The sequence below is a fragment of the Hyaena hyaena genome, unplaced genomic scaffold (genome assembly GCF_003009895.1).
Source record: "Hyaena hyaena isolate Hyena2069 unplaced genomic scaffold, ASM300989v1 scaffold_521, whole genome shotgun sequence".
In the NCBI taxonomy this organism is placed as follows: Eukaryota; Metazoa; Chordata; class Mammalia; order Carnivora; family Hyaenidae; genus Hyaena; species Hyaena hyaena.
In genome coordinates this window covers 439,807-460,405 of record NW_024081153.1, presented here as the reverse complement: position 1 = coordinate 460,405, position 20,599 = coordinate 439,807, and the positions used below count along the sequence as shown (strand labels likewise).

Below are 20,599 nucleotides of genomic sequence, written 5' to 3'. Positions count from 1 at the left end.
AGCCCCACACAGGGCTCTGTGCTGACAGCCTACAGCTTGGAGCCGGCTTCAAATTCTGTGTGTGTCTCTCTACCCACCCTTCCCCAACTCGCATTGTCTCTCTGATTCTGTCTCTCTCCAAAGTAAATAAACAACAACAAAAGAAAACTCAAAAAAAAACCAAAAAAAAAACCAAACAAACCTGCACCTGGCAGATTGGCTATGGTCTGATTACATCCACTGTTTGCTAGATTTGGGGGGTGGGAAATAACTTCTTTTACAAGCTGTTAGAGGAGCGGAAATTTTGTGTAACACTGAAGAAAGATGATTTGATATTTTTTATGCCACATATCCAAACAACTGCACAAAGACATGTACAGCAGTATGTTATAGTATTATTTGTACTGACATCTAAATAATATATATCATAAATGACATATTCAGTAAAAAAAGTATGCAAATTATGATTCTGTTTATGTACACTAACTTTAAAATCTGTTTGCACAATGTATGTGACTATGTATGAGATTGATAGAAAAGCTGGTAAGTTGACAGTGGTTATTTCTAGAGTAGTATTACAAAGGTGAAAGAGGGAAGATTATCTCTTTTACCAGTACCGTTAGAATTTTTTTATGACTACATGTTATTCTAAAATCATGTAAAAAAAGCATAATCTATAAATTAAAAGGAGAAAAACAGCAGTAAGAAGTAACACCTTTATGACAACTCAGTATGTTAGGGAATCAATTAGAATTAAGATCTATTTGCTAACCTAAGACTTTTAATCACAGACAGAAACATAAATAAGGATGGGGAATAAAATTTAGGGTCAAAATAATTTTAAATTATATTTAAATACTGCACAAAATCTTGAGCCTTCAGCTCAAAAATCTTATTCTCCTGCCCTAATTTTTCCAGTCACAGCCCCTATGTTAGGTCAATCCTATTCTCTTGGCATTTAAAAGGGACAGCATGGAGACAGAGACTCTCAAGTTGAAGGGCAGGAAGTACTATGGGCCATCTAAGGGTCTCTCCCTTTGCCTTTTGTGGATTCCAGGACACATTTGATGTCTTTCTATGACAGAAGCAAAAATTCACATCTAGAATCCTAATAAGATTTGTTATATATGGACCAGTTAAAAGCACACTTAGGTTCAGGTTCTACCTTCGGAGATTCTCATTTAAAAGGATGGGGTAGAGGGTTGTTATTTAAGCAAACCTTTCCTATGATTCCGATACACAAACTTGGTTGAGAGCAACTTACAGAGCTAAAGAGATTTATTTGCTTAAATTTTTGAGAAAAGATTTGCAGTTTTATGTTCTCCAGAATAGAGATCAGAAATTCCTTAGGCTAAATTATGTGCTGAAGTTTGAGAAGCAAACATTTAGATCACAGGATCACACAACATTAAGTCTGAAAGAGTTCTTAATTTTTGAGAGAGAGAGAGCATCAACTAGACCATACAAGCAAGGGGAGGGGCAGAGGGAGAGGGAAGGAAAGAATCCCAAGCAGGCTCCTCACGGATGCAGGGCTTGATCCCAGAAACTGTGAAGTTATGTCCTGAGCCAAAATCAAGAGTCGGATGCTCAACTGAGGGAGCCACCCAGGAAACCCAACTATGAAGGAGTTCTAAAGATATTACTAACCACTCTTCCATTTTACAGTTAAGAGATGACAAAAGAGATTAAGGGATTTATCTGAGAAAAACCATTAATTAAAAAAAATCTGGGGCCAACAAACATATGAAACGATTCTCAGCATCCCTACTCATCAGGGAAATACAAATCAAAACGACACTGAGATACCACCTCACACCAGTCAGAGTGGCTAAAATGAGCAAATCAGAGAACATGAGATGCTGGCGAGGATGTGGAGAAATGGGCACCCTCTTACACTGTTGGTGGGAATGTAAACTGGTACAGCCCCTCTGGAAAACAGTGTGGAGGTTCCTCAAAAAATTAACAATAGAACTCCCCTATGACCCAGCAATAGCACTGCTAGGAATTTACCCAAGGGATATAGAAATGCTGAGGCATAGGAGCACATGTACCCCAATGTTCATAGCAGCACTCTCAACAATAGCCAAAACATGGAAAGAGCCTAAGTGTCCATCAATGGACGAATGGATCAAGAAGATGTGGTTTATCTATACCATGGAATACTACATGGCAATGAGAAACAATGAAATCTGGCCATGTGTAGCAATATGGATGGACCTTGAGGGTGTTATGCTGAGTGAAATAAGTCAGGCAGAGAAGGATAAATATCATATGTTTGCACGTACAGGAGGATTAGGAGGAACTTAACAGAGGACCAAGGGGGAGAAGAAGGGGGACAATGGTGGGGGAAAGGGAGAGAGGCAAACCATGAGAGACTCTTGAATGCTGACAAAAACTGAGAACTGATGGATGTAGGGGGGAGGAGGGATGGGCATGGAGGAGGGCACTTGTGGGGATGAGCACTGGGTATTATGTGGAAACTAATTTGACAATAAACTATTTGTAAAAAAAAAAAAATCTGGTATTACAAGATATCTCTCTTATAGAAAATAGTATACTGTTACAAATAATAACTAGTATACTTGTTTTTTCATTCTGTCATCCTCACCTTTGAATTTCAGATCAATTACTGAAAGTTAAGAAGCATTTAAACAACAAAGAAGAGATCTGATTTTTATTTAGGGTAACAACAAAAATAATGTCATGAACTTATGCTAAAACAGTTGGGCTAGGTCTTTAAAATGTCTGTGGAAGTATATTGAATAACATACATGGGCAAAAGAATGAAATGACAGAAATACTCATTTGTATTGAGGACTTATTTAAGTATCTAAACGTAGTTGGATCATAGAACAGTGAAGCAGTGGCAGTAGCTGGAAAGGGAGGTCAAAGATCTCTCTTGGGGGGCAGCTGGGTGGCTCATTCTGTTATGTGTCAGACTTTGGCTCTGGTCAAGATCTCTCGGGGGTGCCTGGGTGGCTTAGTTGGTTAAGCGTCCGACTTTCACTTAGGTCATGATCTTGCGGTTCGTGGGTTCGGGCCCTGCGTCGGGCTCTGTGCTGACTGCCAGCTCAGAGCCTGGAGCCTGTTTCAGTCTGTGACTCCCTCCCTCTCTGACCCTCCCCTGCTCATGCTGTCTCTCTGTCTCCTAGAAATAAATAAACATTTAAAAAAAAAAAAAAGATCTCTCGGTTGATGAATTTGAGCCCTGCCCCTGGGTCTGGCTCTGTGCTGATAGATCAGAGCCTGGAGGAGCCCGCTTGGGATTTGGTGTCTCCCTCTCTCTTTGCTTCTCTCCCACTTGTGCTTTTCTCTCCTTCTCTCTCTCTCCCTCAAAAATAAATAAACACTAAAAAAAATTTCTAAAGGTGTCTCTTTGAAAGACTGAATATTATAAGAAGTTTGGACTATACCATTAGTCAGTGTCTTTTTGTGTGACCCTTAAGTTTCATTTTAAAACATATATAGATAATCAAAGTAGGTGCACAAACAGCATTTGACAAAATATAATGTCAAATTGTGATTTAAAAGGAAAACCCTCTTATCAAATTAGAAATGGAAAGCAATTTCCTTGGCTTGATAAAGGGCATCTATGAAAAACCTACATACAGCTAAGGTCTTATTTAATCATCCAACACCAAATGGTTTCTGAGAATAGGGCACAAAAGAGAGACAGAGCAGAAAATGAAAGAAGGAAGGAGGATAAAGGTCATAATGACTGAAAAGGAAGAAATAAACTCCCTATACACAGATGAAATGATCCATTACCTCTGGAAAATGCTAAGGCATCAACAAAAACTACTAGAACTAATAAGTTAGTTTAGTGTGATTTTGGGATACAAGGTCAATATACAAATACGTGAAAATCAATTGTATGTCTATATGCTAGAACAAACCAGAATGAAAGGATAAAAATTCGACTTACAAGAGCACTGAACATGATATACATAGGAATACACTTAAGTGAAAATGCACATCTTCTATACTGAAGATTATGAAACACTTCAGAAAAATTATTAAATGGAGAGATATCACATTTATAACTTGGAAGACTCAATATTGTCAAGAAGTCTAGCCTTCCTAAATTAAACTATAGATTCAATACAATCTCAATCAAAATCCCAGCTGACTTTTTTAAAAAGTAGAAATTTACAAGTTGGTTTTAAGACTGATATGGCTAAAATGAACAAATGAGGAAACTATAGATGCTGGCGAGGATGTAGAGAAATGGGAAGCCTCTTGCACTGTTGGTGGGAATGTAAACTGGTGCAGCCCCTCTGGAAAACAGTGTGGGGATTCCTCAAAAAAATTAAAATAGAACTACCCTATGACCCAGCAATAGCACTGCTAGGAATTTACCCAAGGGATACAGAAATGCTGACGCATAGGAGCACATGTACCCCAATGTTCATAGCAGCACTCTCAACAATAGCCAAAACATGGAAAGAGCCTAAGTGTCCATCAACGGACAAATGGATCAAGAAGATGTGGTTTATCTATACCATGGAATACTACATGGCAATGAGAAACAATGAAATCTGGCCTTGTGTAGCAACATGGAACGACCTTAAGCGTGTTATGCTGAGTGAAATAAGTCAGGCAGAGAAGGACAAATATCATATGTTTGCNGAAGAACAGATACCATATGTTTGCACGTATAGGAGGATTAGGAAGAACTTAATGGAGGACCATGGGGGAGAAGAAGGGGGAAAATGGTGGGAGAAAGGGGGAGAGGCAAACCATGAGAGATTCTTGAATGCTGACAAAAACTGAGGACTGATGGATGTGGGGGGGGAATGGGGTGTGGGCATGGAGAGGGGCACTTGTGGGGATGGGCACTGGGTGTTATATGGAAACCGACTTGACAATAAACTATTTGTAAAAAAAAAAAAAAAAAGATGTGGTTTATATATACAATGGAATACTACTTGTCAACAAGAAAGAATGAAATCATGCCATGTGCAGCAATGTGAATGGAACTGGAGAGTATTATGCTAAGTGAAATAAGTCAGTCAGAGAAGGACAGATATCATAAGTTTCCACTCATATGTGGATCTGGAGAAACTTAACAGAAGATCATGGGGGAAGAGAAAGGGGAAAAATAGTTACAAACAGAGAAGGAGGGAGGCAAACCATAAGACTCTTAAATACAGAGAACAAACTGAGGGTTGATGCAGGGTCAGGGAGAAGGGAAAATGGGTGATGGGCATGGAGGAGGGCACTTGGGATGAGCATTGGGTGTTGTATGTAAGCCAATTTGACAATAAATTAAATATAAAAAAGATTCATATGGAAACTCAAATGATCTAGAATAGACAATACAATTTTCAAAAATAACAAAATGAGGACTTAGTGACTGTACCTTAATTCAAGACTTGCTATAAAGATATGGTAATCAAGGCAGCATGGTAATGGCATAAATGATAGGCAGATTAATAAAAGAGAACTGGAGAGTCCAAAAACAAACACATAGTTACATGATAACTTCTCTCTCTCTCTCTCTCCCGCTTGTGTGTTCACTCTCTCAAAATAAATAAATGAACTCTAAAAACGAAAAAGGAAATTAGAGCCACAATGAGAAACCATTACACACCAAGGAGGAGCTAAGGTTGTAGAACAACCAGAATGCTCATTCTGCTGGTGGGAATGTTTAGTGGCCCAGCTACTTGGACAAAAGCTGTGGCAGATTCTTTTAAGTTAAACACAGAACTACCCTGTATCCCACTAATTTACCATTAATATTTATCCAAGAAAAAGGAAAACAGTTGTCCTCAAAAAGACTTGTTACACAAATGTTTCCAGAGTCAAAACTGCAAAAAATCCACAAGTCCATCCACAGGTAAACTGATAAATTGTGTTAGTTATACAATGGAATATTACTCAGCAACAAAAAGGAACAAACTACTAACACACACAACAGCACAGATGAATCATAGACAGGCGAAGTCCAAGAAGCTGGACACAAACGAGTACCTACTATATAATCCCATATATGTGAAGTGCTAGAATAGGACAAACTAGTGAAAGGAAAACAAAACAAGACAAAACATCAGTGCAGCATTTGCCTGTCAGGATGGGAGTAAAACATTACTGTGGGAAAGTACATGAAAACAATTTCTGGGGAGATGACAAGGATAGATATTTGGATTATTCGGGTGTACGTAATTGTCAAAATTGTACACAGAATATCTGTGTTTCTTTTTCTGTACACTTTATCCCTCCCTCCCAAATATAAAAATAACTGCATAGGCGTGGATAGATGGAGGTATAGGTGATACAGAAATGACAGAGTGTTGATAACTGCTGAACCATGTGACGGCTATACAGAAGGATTTCATGACATAATTCTGCATACCTTATAGATGCTAAAAAATATCCATAATAGGAGTTATTTCTAAAGGAGGAAAACCACATATGGGTCTGCCTTCCAGGTAAGGTTTTCCTAATGGAGTGCCTTTTGATTTTTAGTACTCACACTTCATAGGACTTGCATACACTCTCAATACAGTATTTTCCAGTAAATGTTTATATAGGAAGATTTTATATCTGCATCCTCGCTACACGATAAAACATTTTAAATGAAATATTGTGAGGGAAAAGTCCCGGGCATATTCCAGATACAGACGTGCAGGGTGGTGCTTGAAACCAGACACTCTGCAGCAGCGAGAAGGATGTGCAGTTTGCATGCCGGCGTAGTAAACTGGAAACCGTGTCACTGCTCACAGCGCAACAGTGTTAGCATCACACTGTCGGGTGGCAGCAGACACTTCATATCCTAACAAGACTGTGTTATTTATGTGCACTTATTTTTATTGCACTTCAGTAATATTTTAGAAAACTGGTGGTGGTGGGGGAGTTGGGATTCATGTGTAATGAAGGCATCAACTTTCCTGACTTAAAATAATGAGAAACAGGCTCACGGCTACTCTTCGGGACAGAACATCAGATTCTCAGGTTGGATTACTGATTTTAGGCGTACCTCTTAAAAACTATAATTGAAACACATACAACCACATTTACGATGAGTTTAAGCAGCTGTCTGATATTGTTAGGAAGTCAAACCCGGAATAAGAATGTCATTAACACTTTTCATTCAGGCTTCAGGCCTTAAGACTGTACAGCGACTACAAGAAGTTTCCACTGTGCAAATGGAGCAAAACACAGCATAAGTTATCTGCTGAGGGTGATACAAGGAGACCCTTCTCCATAATCCAAGAGACTATCTTTCTAGACTGCATTTCAGGACTGGAAGGAAGTAGAGAAGAAACTGGAAAAAGCAGGGAACAGGGGCCTGGAGAATTACCCCAATACGTCACGTAAGAGCTGAGGGAAAACTACAGAAAGGAGAGTCTGGAGACACACTGCTGAAGACCAATTATTCGTTCCAAATGGCAACTTTCTCCTCAACATATGTTCCTTTCCCTGTTCTTTTTATCTTCTTTCCACATTAACCTATGTTTCTTTGATTATCCTCATTTTTACTTTCTGCTTCCATGGCACTTTCTCTCTCACAGCACTTTGTCTCTGATTTTAAGACAATGTGGTTCACTCCAGAAATCCCACATAAAGCTTTTGTAGAGTGATTATGAGGACTGCAATAATAAAAATTAAGTGATTGCCATTCCTCTCAAAGATCAGTAAGAACATAGACTTTTAGCCTACATATTTCAGCAGTATAAAGACAATGAAGTGTGACAAAATAATTAAAACTCTTCCCCCAGTAAGCCAGAGACAGAAACGAAAAGGGCAGAGATAAAGCTCTAAGACTTCAGGACAAGAAATACAGAGTGAAATGAGGCCACTCAATATGAGCCAGGTCTTATATAATATTTCCTGCAGTCGGAAAATAAAATCTTACCTTTACAATGGTATTGAGGGGGAAAGGTTTTAAATTATGAAGTTCATAGAAGCTCCCAAAATGGACAAGAAAAACCTCAACAATGGATTTTTCTTCTTCTTTGAGTTTTGAGAGATGGCTGTAATTTCACTGACTGCATTCTTACATTGAATTCAAAGCGGTGTTCAATTTTAAGAAGATAAAGAGTAACATGGTATTGCATTGTGAGAGACTACTTCAGATATTTTAAACTAGCACCCTAGAATAACTACATTAATCTAGATCTACCCAAACTACAAAATGATGAGAGATTCACTTAACACTTTTTTTAAATAGTTTTTATTTATTTCTGAGACAGAGAGAGACAGAGCATGAGCGGGGGAGGGACAGAGAGAGAGGGAGACATAGAATCTGAAACAGGCTCCACGCTCTGAGCTGCCAGCACAGAACCCAATGTGGGGCTCAAACCCAGGAACTGTGAGATCATGACCTGAGCCAAAGTCAGACACTTAACCGACTAAGCCACTCAGGCGCTCCTCACTTATCACTTTTTTAAGTAGACTTTATGCCCAAAGTGGGACTCAAACTCATAACCTTGAGATCAAGAGTCACACACACTACCAACTAAGCCAGCCAGGAGTCCCCACTTAATACTTTTTAGAATCATGATTAATTCACAATGAAATAACTTAAGAGCTTTAGAGTCAGAAAAGTTAGTGTTTGCCTATTGATTCTACCCCTTTACATCTCAGTTTCCTTATCTGTAAAATGGGGATTAAAATAACACCTTCTTTCATTGGTGTGTTATAATAGTTAGGATAATGCTCATAAAGAATTTAGCATTGACTCAAAAACAGTATAAGTATTGAATGTAAACTCAATTCCCAACACAGCTTTCCTACCCCCAAATGTTCTCCTAATGAGTACATCTTTTTGTAATTCATATTGGATATCACAATAATAGTATTATTATATATAGTAATAGTATATGGTAATCTAAGTAATAGGAAAGATGATTTACCAAGACACAGATAGCTATTGACTACATGCTGTAATAATCAGGGAGCTCCACTCTGAAGAAAAAAAAAATGTCACACACACAGGAGAGGACCCATGACTGTTTTCTGTGTGAGGCTGGCTACATTCTTCTGTTGATTTTCAGAGTTGTGAATTGGGCTCTAGCCTATTGTAAAAGTTCCCAAATGGGGTCACTTTAGCTTTGCATATGGGAAGGCCATTTTTTGTCAAGTTTTAACAACAAGTGAACTGAGATAACAGACACACAACAAATTACTTATTTAAAATGTAAAATATGGGGCGCCTTGGTGGCTCAGTAGGTTAAGCGTCCAACTTCAGCTCAGGTCATGATCTCACGGTTCGTGGGTTCGAGCCCCACGTCGGGCTCTGTGCTGACAGCTCAGAGCCTGGAGCCTGCTTCAGATTCTGTGTCTCCCTCTCTCTCTGACTCTACCCTGCCCATGCAGCCTCTCTCTCTCAGAAATAAATTAAAAAAAAAACCAAAAACATTAAAGGGGCGCCCGGGTGGCTCAGTTAAGCATCTGACTTTGGGTCAGGTCATGATCTCGCGGCCTGTGAGTTCAAGCCCCACATAAGGCTCTGTGCTGACAGCTCAGAGCCTGGAGCCTGCTTCCGATTCTGTGTGTCCCTCTCTTGCTCTCTGCTCCTTTCCTGCTTGTGCTCTCTCTCAAAAGTAAATAAACATTAAAAATTTTTAAAAAAACATTAAAAAATAATAAAAATGTAAAATATGTTTTAATAGTCATGAAACCAGTGACACAATAAAAAATTTGGTCAGTTTATTTTTGCACTTTTAGCTGTTATAAGCCTACCTCTTAATAAACCTAGGAAAAATAATTTTATTGCAATTTTGCATTCCTTTAGTCTTCTCTCTGCTCCTCGAACTAGTGTTTCTCCAATGGGATATTTTATTGCATTAAGGAACACACATCAGGGAGTGCCTGGGTGGCTAAGTCAATTAGGCATGCGACTTCGGCTCTGGTCACGATCTCACTGTTTAAGTTCGAGCCTCACATTGGCTCTGTGCTGACAGCTCAGAGCCTGGAGCCTGCTTCAGATTCTGTGTCTCCCTCTCTCTCTCAGGCCCTCCCCCACTCACACTCTGTCTCTCTCTCAAAAATAAACATTAAAAAAAAATAAAAAGAAGAAGCACATCATAAAATTACAACTACATACGGCAATAATCTAAAAAAGCCAATCTAAGATGACAGAAATGTGAATGAAAATTAGAAAGAATCTTATCTGTGGCTGCACAAAAGCTAGGGATTTGTTTACCATTCTACTGCACTTCTAAGTCTTTTAAGTCTTCCAAAAGATTTCAAAAATAATTCACTGGCAACATGCAGAAGACAAAGAACCAGTGTTGAGACCCGGGGTGGTGGTTAAGAGCCCTCTGGCAGGAGTTTTGCCACGAAGCAGCTACATGACCCTGGACCAGTCACTGAAGTTTTACAGTTTCTGGGTTTTTTTTTCCCCTCTCTTATGAAATAAACGTAACAAGACACTAAGATCCAGGTTTACCTGTGGTTCTACGCCTTCATCCCTGGCAAATACGGAAAGTATTTGTTCATTTTATCTGCAGTGGTTCTTAAGTAAACACGTTAGACACGTGGAAAAGAACAACACCCAGCTTTGGTTATCCTGCAGGCAAATGTTCCAAGGCTAACATCCACGGGTGTGCGGTGGTGCAGGGCGTGGGGGCCGGAGGAGACGCAGCTCTCTAGGCTGGCCCAGTCAACTGTGGGTCCTGTGCCACCCGCACTGCTGCTTCTGGCCGCGTTTCTAACCCGGCAAATCACTCCAATTCCCCACGCAGCATTATCTACTCTCTCTTCCCACACTGGCACTGTAGGGAAGATTATAAATAAATCCTATATTCATAGGATAGCACCATGCCCAGGCCTGTGTATTTTCTGGGACTAATTGCTCAGGGAAAGCCAATACTCTGATGCAAGTCTCATTGTAGTCTACATGGTAATTATATGCTAATGCCTTTTGAAATTAACTCAGAGCCCCCACACCAGCATCGCAGTAAAGGGTAAAGAAGCTGAGATTTAATCACATTGTCTTCTGGGGGGTTTAATGTAAGATTTCTCTTTTGTACATGAACTGGGCCATCGATCGACAGAACTCTGGGCTGCTCTTGCACTGTTAACAATGCAGTCCCACAGCAAGAAAACCGCTGCGAATGGCGTCTGGAGATCAGTGGCCGACAGGCTCCGGGAAAGAAACAGAGCTTCTGACTTCAAGGAAGGCGGCAACAGTGCACATTCGACAAAGCTCTTTTCTACTTCCTGTAAGTTAGCCTCATCTTGGGGCCTAAAATAAGTCAGATCGACTATAAATAAAAGGAAGCTCAGAGCAAAGTAATAACACAACAATAGCAACAAAGCAGTCATGAGAAAGAATGTTAAGAAATGGTGGAGTTGTAAAAACAATCAAGACACAGATAATTTTACCTCATCAGGGAGAGAAGTCACAGAATGAAATGGAGTGTGGGTGGGTAAGCAAAAATACAAGGTTTGCTCTAGCCCAGAAACCTAGTAAGTGTAACCTAAAAGCCCACTATAAATGGCTGCCATACAACATAGTGTCTTTCTACCATCCACTGCTCTGTAATATCCGAAGAACAGCTATTTTAACATTGGCTTTTAGCTTTCCTGGTATGCATCGTGAAACCAATTTCCTATTCTCATTCAGAAGTACATTGGATTTAGGATGTGGGTGGCTCAGTCAGTTAAGCATCTGACTTTGGCTCAGGTCATGATCTCATGGTTTGAGCCCCGCATTGGGCTCTGTGCTGCAGCTCAGAGCCTGGAGCCTGCTTCAGATTCTGTGTCTCCCTCTCTCTCTGCCCCTACCCAGCTCATGCTCTGTCTCTCAAAAATAAATCAACAAACCTTAAAAATAAAAGCACATTTGATTTGATATCATGCAATATATAAATTCCTCACATTTCATAGCAAAATGATTAAAATTTTTCTCAGCTATATAAAGAAACCAGGGAATGTTTCCCACACAATTTTTTTTCCTGTCATCCCTGACCTACAGCCAAAAGTCACATGAGAAGATGGGTTATAACTGCTTACGAATCCATTCTGTGCATGTTTCCATTTTCTTAGTTTCTTAAGATGCTTACATGGAGCTATCAAGGAAGATAATGGCTTCCCTTGGGGACATACTTTCAGAGGCCAATGTATTACTATAAACAAACTAAAAAAAACCCAAACACACAAATCCACATGAAAATATTATTTTATAAGTAATATCAGTTGACATGCGTTATTTTGTGCCAGATACTGCAGCAAAAATCTGACCTACCTTTTCTCATTAATTCTTTTATTTATTTATTTATTTATTTTTTATTTCTAGGAGAGAGAGAGAGAGACAGCATGAGCATGGGAGGGTTAGAGAGAGAGGGAGTCTGAAACAGGCTCCAGGCTCTGAGCTGGCAGTCAGCACAGAGCCCGATGTGGGGCTCGAACCCACTAACCGCGAGATCATGACCTAAGCGAAAGTCGGACGCTCAACCAACTAAGCCACCCAGGCGCCCCTCTTATTAATTCTTAGAACACCCTCGTAAGTTGATGCTATGCAGTCAACTAGACTATAAGTTCTAGAAGAGGTACCATGGATTTTGTTTACTGATGTAAAGTCAGCACTTTGTTCATACCTTGCTTCTTGCAGGAGAGATGCATAGCAAGACACTTGCTGAATATGTAATTTTCATTTGATAAAGGAGGCAACTGAGGGTTAGAGAAGGTAAGTAACTAGCCAAAGATATGGGAAGCTAGAATCTATGTTCCAACATATATTTATCGATCTTTTTTTTTTTTTAGAGAAAAAAATTAGGGCGATTGGAGGAAGATCAACTTACTGCCATGTTTAATCATCTTGCTGTTTCCATCTCTGCAAGAAGATGAAGTTGTTGAATAACAACAAAGGAGCCAAATTCAGAATGTCCAAAAAAAAAAAAAATAGGTGAGGTCCAATATGGCAAGATGTTAATATCCTTTTTCAGACAAGAGAGCCCTTTCAGCTTCTAGCATAGAAAACAGACTGAACCTTCTGTCTACAAGGGAGGAAATGTGATCTAATTAACAGTCAACTATGTGCAGTGTGTTTTGTTAATTAAGCCCCTTCTGAAATGCAACTAATAACTGGAAGAACTGGGATAAGTGAAAGCAGGTCTTCCAAGTTCAGTGCTGGCTGCCCTATACACAGTACAGACTTTTAAGTGTGGACTCTAACACACATTCACTACTCAGCAGTCAGTGCTCATTTGTTACCTGTATCAAATACAATGTCAGGGAAATAATATACCAGTGCTCCTATTGGTCTGGATCCCATAGGCCATTATTTGGCCATTGTTTGAGAGGTCGGGGAGGGAGGGAGGGAGTAGGAGAGCAGCAGAGACAGAGGGAGAGAATCCCAAGCAGGCACCTTACTGTCAGCACAGAGTCCGATAGGGAGCTCAAACTCACAAACCAAGAGATCATGACTTGAGCTGAAATCAAGAGTCAGGCGCCCAATCGAATGAGCTACCCAGGCGCTCCTCCATCTTGAGTCTTAATAAGATAGAATAGAACTAGAATCTTTGTGTTCTACATTACCGTCTTTGGGACATTTTCATATATACAAGATAGGAAATCTATGTCTAGGTGCATATAATAGATTATCTTCAGATACATGATTCCCTAAAGATAAGGATATCATAAATCAGGATTCTCATGGATCTAAAACATATGGGGTTTGGGTTGAAGTACCACAGGGCACACTTAAAGTAGGAATCTTGGAGTCTGGTGAGTCTGGGTTCTTACTGAAACTTAGGAATTTAGTTCTGTAATATTAGGCAAATTACTTACACAGTTTACTTATCCACAAAATGAGGACAGTACAAGTATTTACCGGATAGGGCTGTTAAGAATACTGAATACAAATGTGAGAGCACCTAAGTAAAGTACCAGTGATAACTCGGTAAATTAGTTTCTATTTTCACCTTGAATACCACAACCATCAATGTAATCTCCAAGCATCAGCCAAAGGAAATAAACTTGAAGTGATGAATTATGTTGGTTATTACATACTGTCACCTTTGATTTTTTGTTTATTTAATTAATGATTATGCAGGTCACTGCTACTATGCAGTGTGGGTCCCTTTCAGGATGCTGTATTACAAAAGAACCAGAGAACTAATTCCAAAAGACTTCTTTGTGGAAACAGCTTTTAGAGGGGGAGAAACCACCGGGGCTTAGGAAAGAGGCATGATGTTAATGGCCGCACAGTGTTGTGTGACCAGCTTTGGCTGTATTAAGCAAGTCAGATTATGGGTGCCTGTGAATTCTATTCTGAGGCAAAGTCTGAGGAAGAAATCATAAAATGCAAAATCACTAACTCTCATTTTCAGTGAGCAGTCTGATATTTGGGGCCTCTGTGATTCAGGTCCTTTAAATGTCCAAACATTGGAGCATCTTATCCAAGAGGCTGTGGAATGCATTGGTTAACAGAGCTGAGAGGGGGCACCTGGGTGGCTCAGTCGGTTAAGCATCTGAATTTGGCTCAGGTCATGATCTCATAGTTAGTGGGTTCAAGCCCCGTGTCAGGCTCTGTGCTGACAGCTCAGAGCCTGGAGCCTGCTTCAGATTCTGTGTCTCCCTCTCTCATTACTCCTCTCCCACTTGTGCTCTGTCTCTCTCAAAAATAAATAAAAATATTTAGGAAAAAAAATCACACAAACAACAAAAAAAGCCCAGAGAGCTGAGAAGTCAAACTGCCTGATCCTGAATCCCAGCAGCAAAGTTTACTCTGTGACCCCACTAGTATATATACCGTGTATATATTGGCCGCTATTCTTATTATATTTTTTATTTTGCAGGGCAACAATCTTTTTATGTCTGTTTTCTTCCTCTAGACTGTGAGCTATCTGAATGAAGGGGCTGGATGTATTCATCTTTTTTTCTGTGCCTGATTCTAAGAGACACTCAAACAATGTTAGCTGAATGAATGAAGGACTCAACAAGCAAATGAATATCAAAATAAGATAAACTCAGAACAGAAACTCTGACTTTAGGGGCACCTGGGTGGTTCACTAGGTCAAGCATCTGACTTTGGCTCAGGTCATGATCTCACGGTTCATGGAGTTTGAGCCCCACATCCCCTCTGCTCCAGCAGTGCAGAGCCTACTTGGGATTCTCTCTCTCCCCGTCTCTCTCTGCCCCTCCCCCACTGGAACACACACACGCATGCTCTCTCTCTCTCTCAAAATAAATAAACTTAAAAAACAAAACAAAACACCCTGACTTTAAGTGAAGAAAACAAGAATAACTTTTTCAGATTACTGATGAAATCATCTAGAGAGTAATGAGCAAAGGATGAGCTGTCTCCTTAGCCTTTCTTACCTTTATCCTATTCTTAAATAAGGAATCTATGTGGCCTTAGCCCACATCACCAACTTCGCAGATATTAACCAAGCCTTGACAACCAGTTCACAAAGGTTTGTTGGTTCTAACACTTTCCCCAAAAAACTAAATAACAACAACAAAAACAAATGCCATACTTACGGTTTATTCTAAGGCTAAAGAGAATTTTGATAAATATGAGTAGATAGTAGTAGTAGATCAATACACAATTCAGTAGATCAATACACAATTTAGTTTTGAACATTTCAGAATTTATGTTAAAAACAATCCTATCCTATTAATAGGCTTCCATGAGATTTTAACTCAAGGGCCCCTAAATTATTTTGCAAGATTAGTTTTTACTCAAGCAGCAAGTAATGTCTGCAAGCAACGATGTGATTTCTGTTCTTCCCCTAGAAAATGATTTTGAATAGTCGAAGAAAATATAATTTGTAACATTCTTCCCCATCGTCTCATTTTCCTGTACATCGCCCCCTTCACCCCTTCACCTTACCAGAAGAGAAATTAAAAATCTGTGCCTCTCACCTCCAACAGTTCATCTCCAATACGCATTCGCCCATCCGTGGCAGCAGGTCCTTCTGGGTTAATTCCCACCACAAATATGCTCATGCGTGACCTGTCTTTGTTGCCAGCAAGGCTGAGTCCAAGTCCATTCTTATCCTTTTCAAGCTCAATAATGTGCAATTCTCCAGGCAGGTCTGCATATCTTTGCCTGATTTTTTCTATTAAAAAAAAAAAAGGGTAAAATAATTTGAATAGAGCACTTGAATCTATATTATAAAGGTGTCGGCACGTCCCCACCTTTACCTTGATTCCTCTACCATAATGGTCCCTTTCTGAGAATGAAGTAGTAGAGGTCATTAATAGCCTTATGTGTAGGTTCCAGTTAATTATTCCATCTAAAGAGTTTAGTTCAGCCATAAAGCCTTCTGATTGTACAGGTCACATTGGCCCAGACTTTCTGTGCATTATTTTTTTACCTAAGACAGTCAACACAGTGTGGTAGAAACCCTAGCTTTCCTGTCTCCCTCCAAAAAAAGAGAGAGGGTGGGTGGGAAAAAAAGAATATATACTGATCACCAGCTATATGCCAAGACAGATGTCATTCTAAACAAAAAAGACAACATTCCTATTCTCGTGGACTCACAGTCCAGTAAGAAAGAAAACCAACAATTTTTTTAAAAAATAAAAATTTTTTTTTTTAATTTCTAAAAGAGAGACAGACAGACAGGCAGACAGAGACAGTGAGACAGAGTGCAAGTGGGGGAGGAGCAGAGAGGGAGACACAGAATCCAAAGCAGGCTCTAGGCTCTGAGCTGTCAGCACAGAGCTCGACACGGGGCTTGAACTCTCGAACTTGAGATCATGACCTGAGCCGAAGTAGGATGCTTAATCAACTGAGCCACCAGGCGTCCCAACAATTAATTCTAAATAATTATATTTAAGTATACAAAGGGTATAAAGTCCTTGCATGTTAAATGAGTAAAAACAAGGGGGAATTAAGGATGTTGATTTAGCTGTTGGATCTGAATTCAATACACAAATCAACCACTTGTGTCCAATAATTAACACATTATTTTATTCTATGGAATTCTACTTCTTCATCTGTAAAATGGGCATATAACACCCACTTCATGGATGTTGGGGAAATGAAATAAAATAAACCTTAAAGGACTTAGTAGGTATTCTATAATTCTTTTATTCAATCTTCTGTCTTTCCTCACTTCTCCTTTATGGTCTAAATTAGCTACTTTAGGATTTGGCTGGTTAGGCTTTACTTGTGTTGGTTATGTGCAACAAAACCATGCCAGCAGATTGGGGTGGGGGATGATGCTACTTTAAGCATGTCTTGTACTCCACACAGCACCAGCTTGGGCCAGGTGTGTTGCTGCAGCGCAAAGGTTGATACCTACAGTGTGATACAATCATCTTCTCAGCTGAATAACCAGTGAGTAGACTGTGACTATCTCAGAACTCTCTATGCTCAGTCTAATGCTTGACGCAGGTTCACCATCCTTACATGGAACCTTACAAATTCAAAGCTGAACTCAAATAATTAGTGCTAAGGGGGAGGAGCACAAAACAGCGTAGGCCATTGGTATCACTTTACCAGACCTAACAAACCCTGCCTTAAGATAGATAAATTTAAACTCATAAAAATACTTTGTATAGAAATTTACATTAAAAGAATTTACCATATAAATGGCTGCTTATTTTAGAAAAAAGAATAAATCTGCTTGCTTCACAGTGATTTTGAAAAGAATCTTGGGGCATTTGGGTGGCTCGGTTGGTTAAGTGTCCGACTTCAGCTCAGGTCATGATCAGGTTCATGACTTTGAACCCCGCATGGGGTTCTCTGCTATTAGCACGGAGTCCACTTCGGATCCATCTCTCTGCCCGCCCCCCCCCCCCCTCATTTTCTCTAATTAAAACAAAAAACACTTTAGAAAAGAATCTTAACTTTTACACATAAAACTTGTTATTAATAATAAAGAACACAATTAGCAAAATACAGTAAAATACAAATCTTGTAATGTAACAAAACTACTCTATATGTAGGCAAAAAGTCATATTAAGATTGATGTAAATAAGTTCAAAGTGCTTCTGTTGCTCAATTATCAAGAACAATATGCTATGTGAGTATTTTAATGAATAGAGATGTGGGACACATATGACCCTCAAGATGCTTACACAGCAAAATGAAGGAAACAAATACAGCAAATATTAAACAACAAAAATTATTTTTATTTTAGAAAAAGAGAGCACAAGTGAGGGAGTTGGGCAGAGAGAGAGGGAGAGAGGGAGAGAGAGAGAAAGGGAGGGAGGGAGGGAGGGAGGGAGGGAGAGAGAGAGAGAGAGAGAGAGAGGGAGAGAGAATCTTAAGTAGGCTCCACGCTTAGTGTGGAGCCCAACACAGGGCTCGATCTCAGAACTCTGGGACCATAACCTGAGTTGAATGCTCAAACTACTGAGATACCCAGGTGCCCCAACAGCTACAATTATTTAAATAGAAGTTCCCATCACAAGTGCTCGTCACTGAATAAATATTTATTAGCGAATTAGGACAGTGAATAAATACTGAATTAATTGTATGAGCAATAGGTGCTTTTAGAGTTTTAAGAAGTGAAATGTCTAGAAGACATTTCATGGAAGCAGCATATTTTGAGAAGCATTTTGAATAAGGCACAGAATTTGGTCATGAGAAGAACTCTGTGGGGTTCCGGAATAGTGAATTCAGAAGCACATATGCAGGTGGAGTGAGGAGGAGCATGTGAGAGCCCATTTGGCTGCAAACTGAAAATTCTCAGGGCTAGTGGGTGAGTGATAAGAAATCAGAGTACAAGGTTTACAGAGATTCTGACTGGGGACTCTGCAGAGGTGTCCTAAGGTCCCCTGCAGATGGGCCTTGAGAAGACACTGCATGTAAGAGGTCTTCTAGATTCGACTGACTCCTGGACACTTTCATCAGCTTTGTTCATTAGAGTGACAGGGTTAAGAAAGTTAAATGCCACTACAGCTAAGAAAACCAAATAGAACACAAATTTTGACATACCTTTCAGAAAGTAATAAAGCAGAAAGAGATGATTTAAAAAAGATACTGAAGACTTTAACAACACCATAAGCTCAAAGTAATAGATATAAGAGAACTTTCCATCTGACAGACAGAAAATATATACATCTGGGGAGGCACACAAGAACAATTACAGCAATAGTGTGTTGGGCCATAAACGAAACTTCCAAAAGAATAAATATCATACAGACTGTGTCTTTGAAAACAGTGTGATAAAACTATGAAGAATGATGACTATTTTAAAAAATTATTTTATTTTAGAGAGAGAGTGTAGGTGCTTAAGTTGAGAGAGGGATGGGGGAGAGAGGGAGAGGAAGGGGGAGAGAGGGAGGGAGGGGAAAAGGGAGGGAGGGAGAGAGGGAGAGAGGGAGAGAGGGAGAGAGAGAGAATGAATCTTGAGCAGGCTCCACACTCAGTGCAAAGCCCAACACGGGGCTCAACCCAATGACCCTGGGATCATGACCTGAACCCAAATCAAGAGTCAAATGCTCATGGGGCACCTGGCTGGCTCAGTTGGTTAAGCATATGACTTTGGCTCAAATCATGATCTCATGATTTGTGGGTTCAAGCGCTGTTCTATCAGCACAGAGCCTGGAGCCTACTTCAGACTCTGTGTCTCCCTCTCTCTCTGCCTTCCCCTGCTCATGCTCTGTCTCTCTCTCCCGAACATAAATAAAAACATTAAAAACAAAAATTAAAAAAAAAAGTCAGATGCTCAACCAAGTGTGCCACCTCAGGGCCCTGGAAAACTGTAAATCAATAAAAAACTGTAGTTGGGAGGGCTGAATGGTACAGCAGTTTCATCAGAACACACTCTTTCATCAGATGAAGCATACATATATTCTACAAACCAGCAATTCCACTCTTGGATATACACATGCTAATGAAGTCTTCTTATATAGGTGTTAAGGGGATGTTACTTGAGACAGTAGGGGGGTTGGAGATAATGCGGGTGTACATCACTGGGAGAAAGGATAGGTGAAATATGGAATATGGACATCACGCTGTACCATCAGCAGGCAGAAGCAATTAATTGGAAGTAGTGACATAGAGATTTTCAAATAGTTATGAATATAAAGTGAGGAAAACAGTAGGCCAATACCATTGATGTAATACCATTTATGCAAATTAAGATTTCTGCAGAGAAAAACACAATACGGGTCTTGGAAGTGCATACACAAAGATGCAAATATTTAACACGTTAGAATGGTTAATTATGGTGGGTGGAGAAAAACAGGAATACAAGGGAGTAAAGAAAACCAGTTGGGGACCCCCAGCAGACCAACAACGAATGGTAACATGTGATGAAGATTATGTTTAATGCAATTCTCTGCACCTGGACAACTTAAAAAAGAAAGATGCTCAGAAAAGCTTCTGTGTTGTATTAATATAAAAAGACCACCAGGTTCAAAACTTGTCTGACTTGTTCAACCTTCAGAGAGAAAAAAATAACCTTCATGGCCATTAACTATATATTCAAGTACTTAGACATGTAAATGATGACTGATAAGAGGGACCCTCTGGTAAAATATGGCTCCATCATAGATGATGAACAACTCAAATTAACTGCTACAAACGGTGCATCTCTATCAACACATTCTGGTGGCAGAATAGGAAGAGCAGGGGTTGAGAGGCCAGGACTCAGTCAATCCTGCCAGAGGCACTTAACATCCCTGGTTCCACCAATTACTGAACCTTCATCGACAGCAGATTTCTTATTTGTAAAATGGGGTTGTTACCTTGAAAAGGGATGTT

General features: G+C 39.7%; 1 protein-coding gene across 1 annotated transcript in view; it reads right to left on the bottom strand.

Moving 5' to 3' along the window:
• The window catches only part of PATJ (PATJ crumbs cell polarity complex component), a 358,255-nt gene that overhangs the window by 130,591 nt on the left and 207,065 nt on the right, over nt 1-20,599 (bottom strand). Inside the window, exon 28 of the mRNA XM_039255282.1 lies at nt 15,799-15,995. Within this exon, the coding sequence (XP_039111213.1) occupies nt 15,799-15,995 (197 nt within the window). The remainder of the gene's footprint in view (nt 1-15,798; nt 15,996-20,599) is intronic.